Source organism: Nannospalax galili, unplaced genomic scaffold, assembly GCF_000622305.1.
Source record: "Nannospalax galili isolate Female #2095 unplaced genomic scaffold, S.galili_v1.0 scaffold386, whole genome shotgun sequence".
In the NCBI taxonomy this organism is placed as follows: domain Eukaryota; kingdom Metazoa; phylum Chordata; class Mammalia; order Rodentia; family Spalacidae; genus Nannospalax; species Nannospalax galili.
Window position 1 is genome coordinate 2,346,386 of NW_008356676.1, and position 11,654 is coordinate 2,358,039.

General features: G+C 38.6%; 1 protein-coding gene across 2 annotated transcripts in view; it reads left to right on the plus strand.

Annotated features, from left to right (window-relative positions):
- The window catches only part of Vwa8 (von Willebrand factor A domain containing 8), a 438,392-nt gene that overhangs the window by 109,173 nt on the left and 317,565 nt on the right, over window positions 1-11,654 (plus strand). For both annotated transcript variants that reach the window (XM_008854688.3, XM_017794762.2), the window contains exons 10-12: window positions 925-1,056; window positions 5,232-5,366; window positions 5,455-5,532. In XM_008854688.3, the coding sequence (XP_008852910.1) occupies window positions 925-1,056; window positions 5,232-5,366; window positions 5,455-5,532 (345 nt within the window). The remainder of the gene's footprint in view (window positions 1-924; window positions 1,057-5,231; window positions 5,367-5,454; window positions 5,533-11,654) is intronic.

An 11,654-nucleotide genomic window follows, 5' to 3' on the forward strand; every position in this document is an offset into this window, starting at 1 on the left:
TACCTGTGTCTTTCAATGCCCACAGAGGACAGAAGAGGCTGTCAGATCCCCTGGAACTGGAGTTATGGACAGTTGTTAGCTGCCACGTGGGTGCTGGGATTTGAACCTGGGTCTTCTGGAAGAACAGTCAGTGTTCTTAACCACTGAGCCATCTCTCTAGCCCCTTAACAAGATTTTTAGGGTGTAATTTCTAATATTTTTTAAACTCAGTTTTTCATTTTGAACATGCTTTAAGTATGTTTTAAATTTTTTTCAATTAGTATTCTTATTTTTTCACATATTTGTCTTTGCTTTTATATGTGTTTTTAATATAATAGTTGGTATGAGGGGATGTGCTCAGTGATTTAATATTGATAATTGGCCCACATCAAGAAAGAACTAATGGTTCTAGTCTTTTAAATCCAATTTCACAAAATTGAGACGTATACAGTGAGAAGGCACTGGGTCAGATGTATGCAAGATTGATTGTTGTCATTTATTTTAATCAGTTAAGTTGTCCACACAAATGCACAGCTGAATGGTGTCCAAGGAATTCTCTTTTCCTGAGTTTAGGTAAAATGTTAATGGTGATTGAAGCAGTCAGCTGACAGAGCCTTGTTTACTTGAGTGTTTTCTAGAGTTTCATCATCCTTTTCTAGCAAGCGTAATTATCAAGAAATGTAGGCTGTGGACTTCTACCAGGTCAAATTAAGTGTTTTATTTCCTGTTAGTATATTTTAGAAACTATTTTTATGTCATCTTTAATTATTGATTTAAGTAGAATGGTATTGGTAGAAAGCAAAAAAGAAATTTTCATTAACTTTTTAAAGCCTCTAATTGTATAATCTAGAATGGTTTTAGTTTTAATTTGAGATGACTTTCCAGATACTTAACACCAATTCTGAAATGAAAGGTAAATTATGTAACTTTTTGGTCATTTTACAGCGCTTTGAGCTTCATGATTCTGGAAGCTCTCTGCTTCCTAAAGAGATTGTAAGAGTAGAGAGGATGACTGACAACCACGTCTTCCAAGCTCATGTGACAGTCCAAGTGGCAGGAAAAGAGGTGACCATTAAGGTAATAATTTCATCACAAGGTTGTTCATTCTAATTGTGCATCTTGTTCTGATCACTTTTGTGTCTAAGTGTATAAGCCCCTGATTTAGTCTTTGGCTCTGCTGTACTTCTCTATGTCTGTGTGCATGTATCTGTGTATGTAGAGCTCTGTGTACTTGTAACTGGGAGGAATTCAGAAGAAACAAGGAAAGCCTTTCTTTACAAACCTGAAGCTTATCTCTGAAAAAAATCAAGTGTTGATTAATGAAGCATTTTGACCCATGAATTCTTTTTAAGAAATAGTGCTTTCAAACATGTATTAGCAATGGGAGAACCCTGTTTTAAGTAAAGGCTCTAAGCTACATGACACAGTTATAGTGGGAGCTCTTCTGATTGAGCAGTGTTTGCAAGAGGGGAGTGATACTTGGCCACTGATTTCCTTCTCCTTCTGCTTTTTCTCTTTCTTCTCACCTCTGCTTTAAGGGCTCTGAGGACCCTAGAGAATGCACCTTGAAAAATGCTGGCTATATAAAAATAGGAAAGACTCAATGCTCGCCTTTGTATGTTGTGACAGAGCAAATTCCATAATAAAGTTTTGTTTTAATGTGAATATTAATACTTATTCATGTAACTGTTGCACTAAATATTAGTTGCATGTATCATGAACGAGGCTGTCTATAATTAGATTTAGTGAATATTTTCTCTATACTGAGTATTTTTCTCCTTTCGTGTACTATTCCCTTTAAATCCCCTATAGTCCTAGAGGCAAGTTCTGTGACCATTTTTAAAGAGAGTAAACAATTGAGCTCTATAGTGATTTGATCAGTCATAGGTACTAGTAGCTTGCTAGAATTGTAGATAGGGTGATCATTCATGGGTACTAGTGGCTTGCTAGAATTGTAGACAGGCTTGCTCACCACTCCACACCTATTCCTCCTTCAGATCAATGTCCTCTCACAGTCCAGGTTAGAGGCAGATTAGTAAGGACTGCAGTAGGTTGAAGGTCAGCAGGGATGCAGTGAAGGAAGTCATACTGAAGTTGCCCAAAAGGGAAAGGGAAAGCTTCTGAGAGGAGACCTGGGACCAAGTCTTGAAAAATGGCCTGGATGTTTCTAGTGGCCCAGGAGTGTGGTGGGATACTTGGGCAATTTAAAGAAAATGTTCGGAGTTGTGAGATGTGAGCCAGTTTCCACAATGTGCTTTCCTTGTCTATGGCTCCGTAAGTTCATTGCCTCCTGTGCCTTCCAGCTAGCTTTTTATGTTAGTCCAAGGATGATCTTTTTATTTTGTATTGAATTTTTGTGTATTTCATACAGAAAATTGTCTTTATACCTGCTTCTTTGGCACCTTCCCATACCCCCCCATTGGACTTTGTACATTCTGTCATTTGTGTTAAGCCCTATTGTGTAAAGTTAGTGTCTCCACATGTCCCTTAGTGCAAGTTCATACTGGGATCTAGTCAGCCTGTCTAGAGTCCCGTCCTTTAAGGAGATCAACTCTTTCTCACCCAGCAGTAATCAGCTGCCAATAATTCTTTAACTAAGATCGGGGCCTGCTGTTCATTTCCACAGTTCTGTGCTGGGTTTTTGTCTGCTTAAGCTTGCATGGGTCTTGTGCATGCTGACATCATTGCTGTAGGTTGGTATGAGTCCCAGGAGCCTGTAGGACTATTTCCATATGATCATGCCCTTCCTCCCTGGCTTTTATATCTTTCCACCCCCTCTTCCACAATGGTCCCTGAGCCCTGAGTGGGTGCATTTTAATATAGGCGTTCTATCCAAGAACCCATACTCTGCAGATTCTTATTCTCTGCGTTTTGACCATATGACCTTTTGTGTTCCTGGCCCTCTTGCATAAGGCAGCTTCATTGATGAGAATTGAAAGATGCATTAGTATTCTCTTCATCCCTTGGAGAGATAAATAGTGCCTAGCTAGTATATAAAAAAAGAGGAAATCATATTAGTCCAAAAACCTACTGAAAAATTAACAATATCTCTACATGAGTCCATGAGTATAGTATGAAGGGTACATAACAAGAAACAGTGCCAGACAGAAAGAAACCTTCCTTTGAGTTGTTGGCTAGGGTAGTCCAAGAGACTCCCAAAATTACACAGGCTATTGCCACAATTCTCATTGCTCCCAGAACTTGATAGTTAAGACCCGATTGTTGAAGACAGAGCATACTTTGGACACAGGATTTGGAGCAATGGAGCTGGAACTGACCTGGAGGCCACCTCCCCTGAAGGCTAGCTCTCATAACTTTGGAGAGCACTATACAACTTGGTAACGGAGAACATCAATCAGTGGTCCAACCCCAACTTCAAGGCCTAAAAACCACATCAATGACCAGCAAAACAACCGACATTGGTGCAGTAGTGGCACTTTTATCTTGCGGGTAATCAACAGCTACCTAACTGGACTCAAAGCCCACTCAGTGGGAGGAAACTCATGTGTGGTACTGTAAACCTAGCCAAATATACATAGCTGGAGAGGTCATAGATCTTAAAGAAAACTCCAAGGCTGTCACATCCCTACACAAATGTAATTTCTTACTATGTGCAAAATATGGATCCTTATATTTACAGACAGGTATCCCAGTTACCACCCATCAAAGAAACTTCTGTTTGAAGAGACAGAGATAGAGTTCCACAACTGGTCACACACAGAGATTCTCTGTGAATTTCCCAAGCCTAAGGGGCACATCTAGGATGCAAACTCTAGACCTAAGGCTCACAAAACATGGATGATCTTTCTTTAATGCAGATCTGATATTGACACTCCAAACTTCTCATCTTTTATGGTTGGTGTTGTATATATAGTCTTATCAAATCCACAGTCTGATCAAATCCATGGTCTGATCAAGTCCACAATCCTCAGCAAAGCATGTTCCCCCAGAAGGCCAATCAAGAGAGAATGAACTCATATGTGGAATCTAATAAAGTTGACCTCATAGAATTGAGAGTAGAATAGTGGTTTACAGAGGTTAGGGAGAATGAGGAGAGAGGGTGGTCAGTGGGTTATAGCTAAGTTATAGTCAGTGAGGAATAAGAAGTTCTGGCATGCGGTTGCATAGTCAAGTAACTACAGCTTATGATAAAGTTGTATATTGTAAAAGGCCAGGGCAAAAGAATTAAAAACTTTTCATCATAAATAAGTGAAAAGAGAGCTGGGTGTCTCATGAATTTGAGATGGATGTGCTACATAGGAAGACTGTATTAGAAAACAAAAACAAACAAAAAGAAATGAGACATGTTGGAGGAGATTTAATGTTTCTATATATGTATACATTGTGTAATGTTTACATCAGATAATCTTTAATGGCTCTCCAAGTTCATTACTTCCCATCCCTTCTAGTTAGCTTTTTATGTTACTAATAAATAATCTGATTTCAATATTTACCCTAATATACATCAGTTGTTTTTTTTGTTTTGTTTTGTTTTGTTTTGAGACAGGGTCTCCCTGTAGCCCCCAGCCTGCCTGGAATTTACTATGTAGACCAGGCTGGCCTCAATCTCAGAGATCTGCCTACCTCTGCCTCCTGAGTGCTGGGATTAAAAGCATGTGCCCCCTACACCTGGCAATACACATAATTTTTATGTTCATATGTGGGTTAAAAAATAAACTTAATTTAAAAAAATGTTCTTAGAGAAGGAAAGAGCAATCAAGGAACAAGGAACAAAACCTAGTGACTCTGGACCAAAAAAAAAAAGAAAAAAAAAAAGAAGGAAAAAAACAAAAGTAGGTATGGAGGTGAGATTTTTTTTTTTTTTGGACAGATGCTTCAGAGTGATGAACTAAGAAGAGAGAAAATCTGTGGACATGGCTTTTAGGAATGAGGAAGTCACTGGCAGCCTTTGAAGTTCTAGTCTGTACTAATTTTAAATTCTGTTTTTATAACTGGAATTTGAGATAAAAAGATAATGTCATTCCCACTAGTTTAACGACAAAACATAAAAATATGTTTCTTATGAGTATATTTGACAGTATGGGACTTTTAATGTTAGAGTAATGATTAATGTGGAGATTTGATGATATGAATCTTCATTGTGCATGAGAAAATAGTTGCTGCTCAATTGAAATATCACAAACTAGCATAGAATTGAGTTGAGCAAGAAATTAATAGGGTGTTTTTTTGTTCTTTTTTTAGAAATTACTCATATTTTGAGAAAAACATGTGCATATTTTATTTGACTATAGGTGCCAGCTGGGACCAGACCAGTAAGCCAGTCCTGTGCGTCTGATCCTTTCATACAGACTTTAAGTCATAAGCAGTTGCTGGCTGACATGATACAGTCTCATATGGTGAAGGACATATGCTTAATTGGAGGAAAGGTAAGAATGGTGGCTTCCTTGTAAACTTCTGCTTCCTAGCTTTGGTTGTTTTGACTCATCCCTTAAATAATTGTGCTTCCATTTGTAGGGTTGTGGAAAAACGGTCATCACTAAGAACTTTGCAGATATCTTGGGATATTCCGTAGAGCCCATTATGCTCTATCAGGTACAAAATTTATTTATTTATTTTTTAATATTTTATTTTTATTTTACGTGTATGAGTGTATTGCCTGCATGTATGTGAGTGCACCTGTGTCGTGCATTGCGGAGGTCAGAAGAGGACTTTGGATTCCCCTGGAACTGGAGTTAAGGAGGGTTCGTAGCCACCATGTGGGTGCTGGGAATCGAACCTGGGTCCTCTGCAAGAGCTGTCAGTGCTCTTAACCACTGAGCCCTCTCTCCAGCCCCACAACAATAACATTTATTTTTTAAATTTGTACTGTAAACAAAGATGCTCAGCCTATCAGTACCTATGGCCTGTTGAATTTTTGATGTAGATAAATACCCGAGACAGCAGTCAAATTAGAGAACAATCATACTTGTTTGGAGCTTTTGAAGAAGGCACATTCTAGACTGTCTGATGTGTACTCATTTTATGAGTATGTATGCTGCCCCAAGAATACAGTCAGTAGTAATTTGGAAACCTAAAATTGAGTGTTCCCTTCTGTCATGGAGTGCTATCCTCTGGCCATGACATGGCTGTAGTGGTCTTGAAATCTGAGCAATGAGGATTACTTGCAGGAGCCCATTACCATTCCCTTATGGAGGGAAAGAGAGCCCACAAGGCAGTGCAGGAGCAGCCCACAAGAAACTCCAGAGCCCCATTCCCCACATGTATAGGTGGTTTAGGGTTGCTGGAGTGGGAGGGGTTCTCTTTGATGGCATAGTCACCCATGCTTCTGTAGCTAACTCCTCATACATGCTCCTGTGACCAACCCCAACAGGTACTTACTAGCTGTGGGTGGAATTGTTTCTTTGGTCTTTTGTTGGTATCCTATTTCTTAAAAAGAAATGCTTATTGCATTTATTTATTATTTATTTATGTGTGTGTATGCAAGTGTGCAAGTGTGTGCACATAGTTCAGAGTACAGCTTTCAACTGCTTTGAACTCATACAGACAAGATATTTTTATGGAAATACATCTCTTTTCTCTTTAACTCCATTCCAACTTGGTATTATTTATAAAATTGTGAATGTTTTCTTAACATTAAAATAAAGCTCCTGTTCTAATAAAGCTGTATGTACTTTTTAGACCTCATGATTTTTCAAACAGCACTCCTTGTATCAGTTTTCTGCGGTTAGTTTACACTGACTGGTAGTTTTTACATGGTGTGTTTGTGCTGTGAAATTTCCACTTACCTTACCCTGCTGTCTTTTAAAAAAAGGACTGAACACCAGGTGTATAAGTTTAGTAATTCAGAGCTCTTGCTACACTGAACGGACCCCCAAAGTCACCTACTCTTGAGATGTCATTGTAGTATGTGAAAGAATGCTTTAGAGTCTGAGAACACATTATATGTTTTTGGAGCATGGCAATAAGGTTACACAATATTTTAATGTTATTTTTTTTTCCTGATCAGTTTGTTGATGGATTCAAGTACAAGGACATGAAGATGCAGTTACTAAAGTGAACGACTTCTTATTCCTGATACACTCCTGATTTAGGAGGCCAGCCTCTTTTAGCTTCTGTTACAGAATATCATTTAGTCATATTTTATTAAATCCTTGTTCTCTGAAAAATGTGGATAATAATAGAAGGCCTTTAGGTTTCATTCACAGAATACTTCGCCTGTCCTTTGCATGTGCATTTTCTGATCTTAGAAGTGTGTTATATAAGTTGTACAATTGGTGTAGGGATAAGCAAACAACTCACATACTCTGGAAATGTATCTTCTTTTCCCACTTTGCTTTTCTGTTCATTAATCTTCAGATGAAATATATAGAGAGAGCAGTTTCTGCAAGTGGAGAATTTGCAAAGGAATAGAGACATCAAAAACTTTGACCTGTTTTGGGTGAATTTCCTTCTCTCTCTCTTCTCTCTGCACTGCTTCTTTCCCTGAGCTCAGTCAAAGCCTACACTGGGCCCTGTACTGACACCTGTGGATTTTTGCTAATTGCTAATCAAGTGTTTTTCATGGCAGAAACTGAGTTCATGAGATCAAGCATTGGATTGTTTTTGCTTCCACTTTCATATTTTGAATAAAGCTCATTGATTTTTCTGGGACAGAAGAATTAACTTAATATGATAAAGAATCAGTTTGGTTTTTACAATAGCATAGTCAACATTAATGGAAATGTTTCAGAGGTTTGATCCAGTGTCAATATTTAGTGGGAGTGTGTGATCCATCATCCACATTTCTGGAGATTTGGAGACTTCACTGTTATTTGTTGCAACACATAATCTGTGAGTTTTATCTTATTTTTAGACGACTATTTTTATAACTACATTTCGTATGAAGTCAAAGGAAAACGGGTCTTTAACACAGATTTGTCATACTACATAAAATATGTTTTATAATAGGTGATAAAAATTTCAAATCATTTTTCTTAAGCATTAGATAAGATTCCTTTGACTCTTTACTCCTTTTTTAGTGTTGAAGCCAGTGATTTCATATTTTTGAAGAAATACAAGTGATTATTCTTTTTTCTTCATAACTAGAAAATCAGATTTCTTTTGACACCGTTATAAATATACCAGATTTGAGATCACCTTATTCTACTAGGTGGTTTAAAGACTAAGTTAAATTAAAAAAAAAATGAGAGCAAATACATGGGACTTTAAATGAAAATAATCATTATGTAAAATATGTGAACATCTTGGAATCACCTTTGGCTCCTTTGCTCAGCTTTTCTTCCTGTACTTGAATTGGATTTCATCCAGTTTCCTTCCTCTGTCTAGTCTGCAGTCTCCACTTCTCGCTATCCAAGCACAGGAGTTTTTTTCTGCTTTTATCTGCTGGGACCCCGATCACATTTTAGTGTCTTGTCTGTATTTCTGTTTCTTCCATGAAACCATTAATTGTGAGGGTCAGCCTTTCCCAATCAGCGGTCAGCAGTAGCTTCGACCGTTTTCCATTTTCAGCCTGGATTTAACCTAATTTATCCTTCTAATACTTACTTTTGTTCTTTCTAATATTTCTGCTTTATATCTTTGAAGTATCTCCTATCGTTTGCAAGATAGTTGTAAATTCTGTTGTTTAGCACAGTGACCTTTCTTTGTCCCCTCTAAGGCTTCACTGTACTATGCGTAGCTATGGCACATTGCTGTTCAACTCTGCTCCCTTCATGGGTACCTAATAGATGCTGAGTTGAAAATGGAAACTTTCAGTTTGTACAACCTCAATTTTGTAATTCAAATGATAAATTAAGGGTATTTGTATTTTCATTTTCATATGGATATTCTTTGTCCCTTTTTAAAAACAGCTGCATGGTTTAACTTTGGAGGTTCCCATGATTTCAGATATCCATCCATTTCTTTTAGACTTTCAGATTTAGTAACATATATGTTTTTAAAATATTCCCTTATAATGGTCTGGATCTTTTGGGTGTCTGTTGTGATGTTTCCCCTTTCATCTCTGATTTCGTTGATTTGGATTTGCTCTTTCTTTCTTTTGGTTAACTGTGCTAAGGGTCTGTCTATCTTGTTTAGCTTTTCGAAGAACCAGCTCTTAGATTCCTTGATTCGGTGTAATGTTTTCTTTGTTTCTGTTTCATTAATTTCTGCTCTGATTTTTGTTATTTCTTCTCTTCTGCTGGGTTTGGGTTTCATTTGTTCTTGCCTTTCCAGTGCCTTGAGTTGCAGTGTTAGGTCATTTATTTGGGCTCTTTCCAATTTTTTAATGTAGGCACTTAGAGCTATGAACTTCCCTCTTAGGACTGCTTTTAATGTGTCCCAGAGGTTGTGTTGTGTTGTATTGTCCTTTTTGTTGAATTCCAGCAATTCTTTTACTTCTTTCTTAATTTCTCCTTTGACCCATTCATTGTTTAGGAGTGTGTTGTTCAATCACCACAGGATCGTATAGTGACTAGGGCTTTATCCAGTATTGATTTTAAGCTTTGTTGCTTTGTGGTCTGATAGAATGCTTTACTTATGGAATATTGAGTTGTTTTTGATAATTTATAACTACAAACTAACTTGAATGGATAATTTTGTGTGAATGTGTTTTCATATTATTTGGAAGCATGTTTTCAGGATAGACTCTCAGAAGTGGGATTGCTAGGTAAATAGCTATGTTTACTTTTGAGTTTTGTACACTTTTCCTCTATATGTGTTATACCATTTGCACTCTAGCCAACACCAGTAGGATAGAAGGCTATCAAAATTCACTTTGATTGCCTACCTAACAGTTAAAAAAAATGCATCTCGGAGCTGGAGAGATGGCTCAGTGGTTAAGAACACTGGTTGTTCTTGCACAAGACCCAGGTTCAAATCCCAGCAGCCACATGGCAGCTAAAAACTGTCTGTAACTCCAGTCCTAGGGGATCTGACTGCCTCTTCTGACCTCCACAGGCATTGCACAACATGGATGCACTTACCTATGTGCAGGCAGTACATGCATACACATAAAATAAAAATAATAAATAAAATTAAAAAAGAGGAAAAAAAATGCATCTCAGAGAAGTTTTAATTCTCATTTCCTAGGACAGAAGTTGAAAATTCTTTTTTATTTTTCAATGTAAGGGCTTTATTAGGATGTAATTGATAATAAAGAATATTTTGGGCTAGAGAGATGGCTCAGGGGTTAAGAGCACTGAGTGCTGTTGCAGAGGACTTGGGTTCAGTTCCCAGCATCCACATGGCGGCTAACAACTGTCATTACCTACCTCCAGTTCCAGAGGATCTCATGCCTTCCTGGTCTCCTTTGGTATTGCATGAACAAATTACATCTACATACATGAAGACAAAATGCTCATACTCAATAAGTTTTTTAATCTCATTTTTAAAGAATCATTTTTATAGATTTTTGTAAGTTATCTGTTCATTTGCCTACTTTTTGTATCAAGTTGTCCATTTAAAGAATATATTAGATTTGTTGGCATCTTATCTGTTATATATTGCTTATATTGTCTCTCAATTTGCCATTTGTCTTTTGACTTTATGATTACTATATTTAAAATTATTTATTTAATAAACACATAATTAGAAGCATTTCATTACAACAGCATTGACATATTCAATAACAATTTCCAGAGCTAAGATGCATCTCTTTCTAAATTTTTAGGTTTATGGTTAATACAATTACACAATATTGTACTCAGAATACACGGTATAAGACATAAAATTGAATGAGGTTTTAACGTTTAAAAAATATCTCCATTTCGCTCCTATCCTCAGGCATCTTGGGGTGGGTCTATCACGGAGCCCTCCACGCCTTGACTCCCCCAGCCTCATTCGCCCTTCCATCTCCCACGCTGTTCTCTGCTCCTGGTTTGGGCCCTGCGCCATTCCTGGTCTTGGGTCCCCAGACACCTGGGGAACCAGTGCTGCTTCCTGATCCTTTTCGCCCAGACCAGCTTGGTGCCTTCCTTGGGCTCCAGGAGCACTGTTTCGGGACCTGGCCCCGCCCTCACCTCTCCCTGCTTCCCTGGACCTGCACCACCACCTAACTCTCCTGGCCTGCTCTCCTGCCCTCAGGCCTCTCTTGGGGTAAGTCTATCGCGCCCTCCGCGCCTTGACTCCCCCAGCCGCATTCACCCTTCCATCTCCCCCGCTGTTCTCTACTCCTAGTTTGGGCCCTGCGCCATTCCTAGTCTTGGGTCCCCAGACACCCGAGGAACCAATACTGCTTCCTGATCTTTTTCAACCCAGACCAACTTAGTGCCTTCCTTGGGCTCCACCCTCACCTCCCTCTACTTCCCTGGTCCTGCCACACCCGCCAGCCTCTTTCTGGGGCTGACAGCCTCTTTCTGGGGCTCCGAGGCTTACCTTTCCTCTCCCTGATCCTTTGCATACAGTATAACCCAGCTACTCAATCCACTCCCTAGGAAATCTTGGGGCTTATTCCCACCCCACCTGCCTTTGCATCCCTGCGTGGCAACAGGTCAGTCCAACACCCAAGGTCCTGAGGCCAAAATCATTCTTAGAAGATTCCAGACCTAAGGAGAAAGTCTGAAAACTTCTGACCCACATTGGAATTGGGCCACCGCCAAACTCCTGAAGACAAAATCAATCAAGCCATGACAATATAAAATCAAGAGAGAACCAGAAGCTTACACGAACCAGCTCTTCATACCCAAAAAGTAAACCACAAAGACACATAAAGTTCACAAAAAGAAGCAGACCTAAAC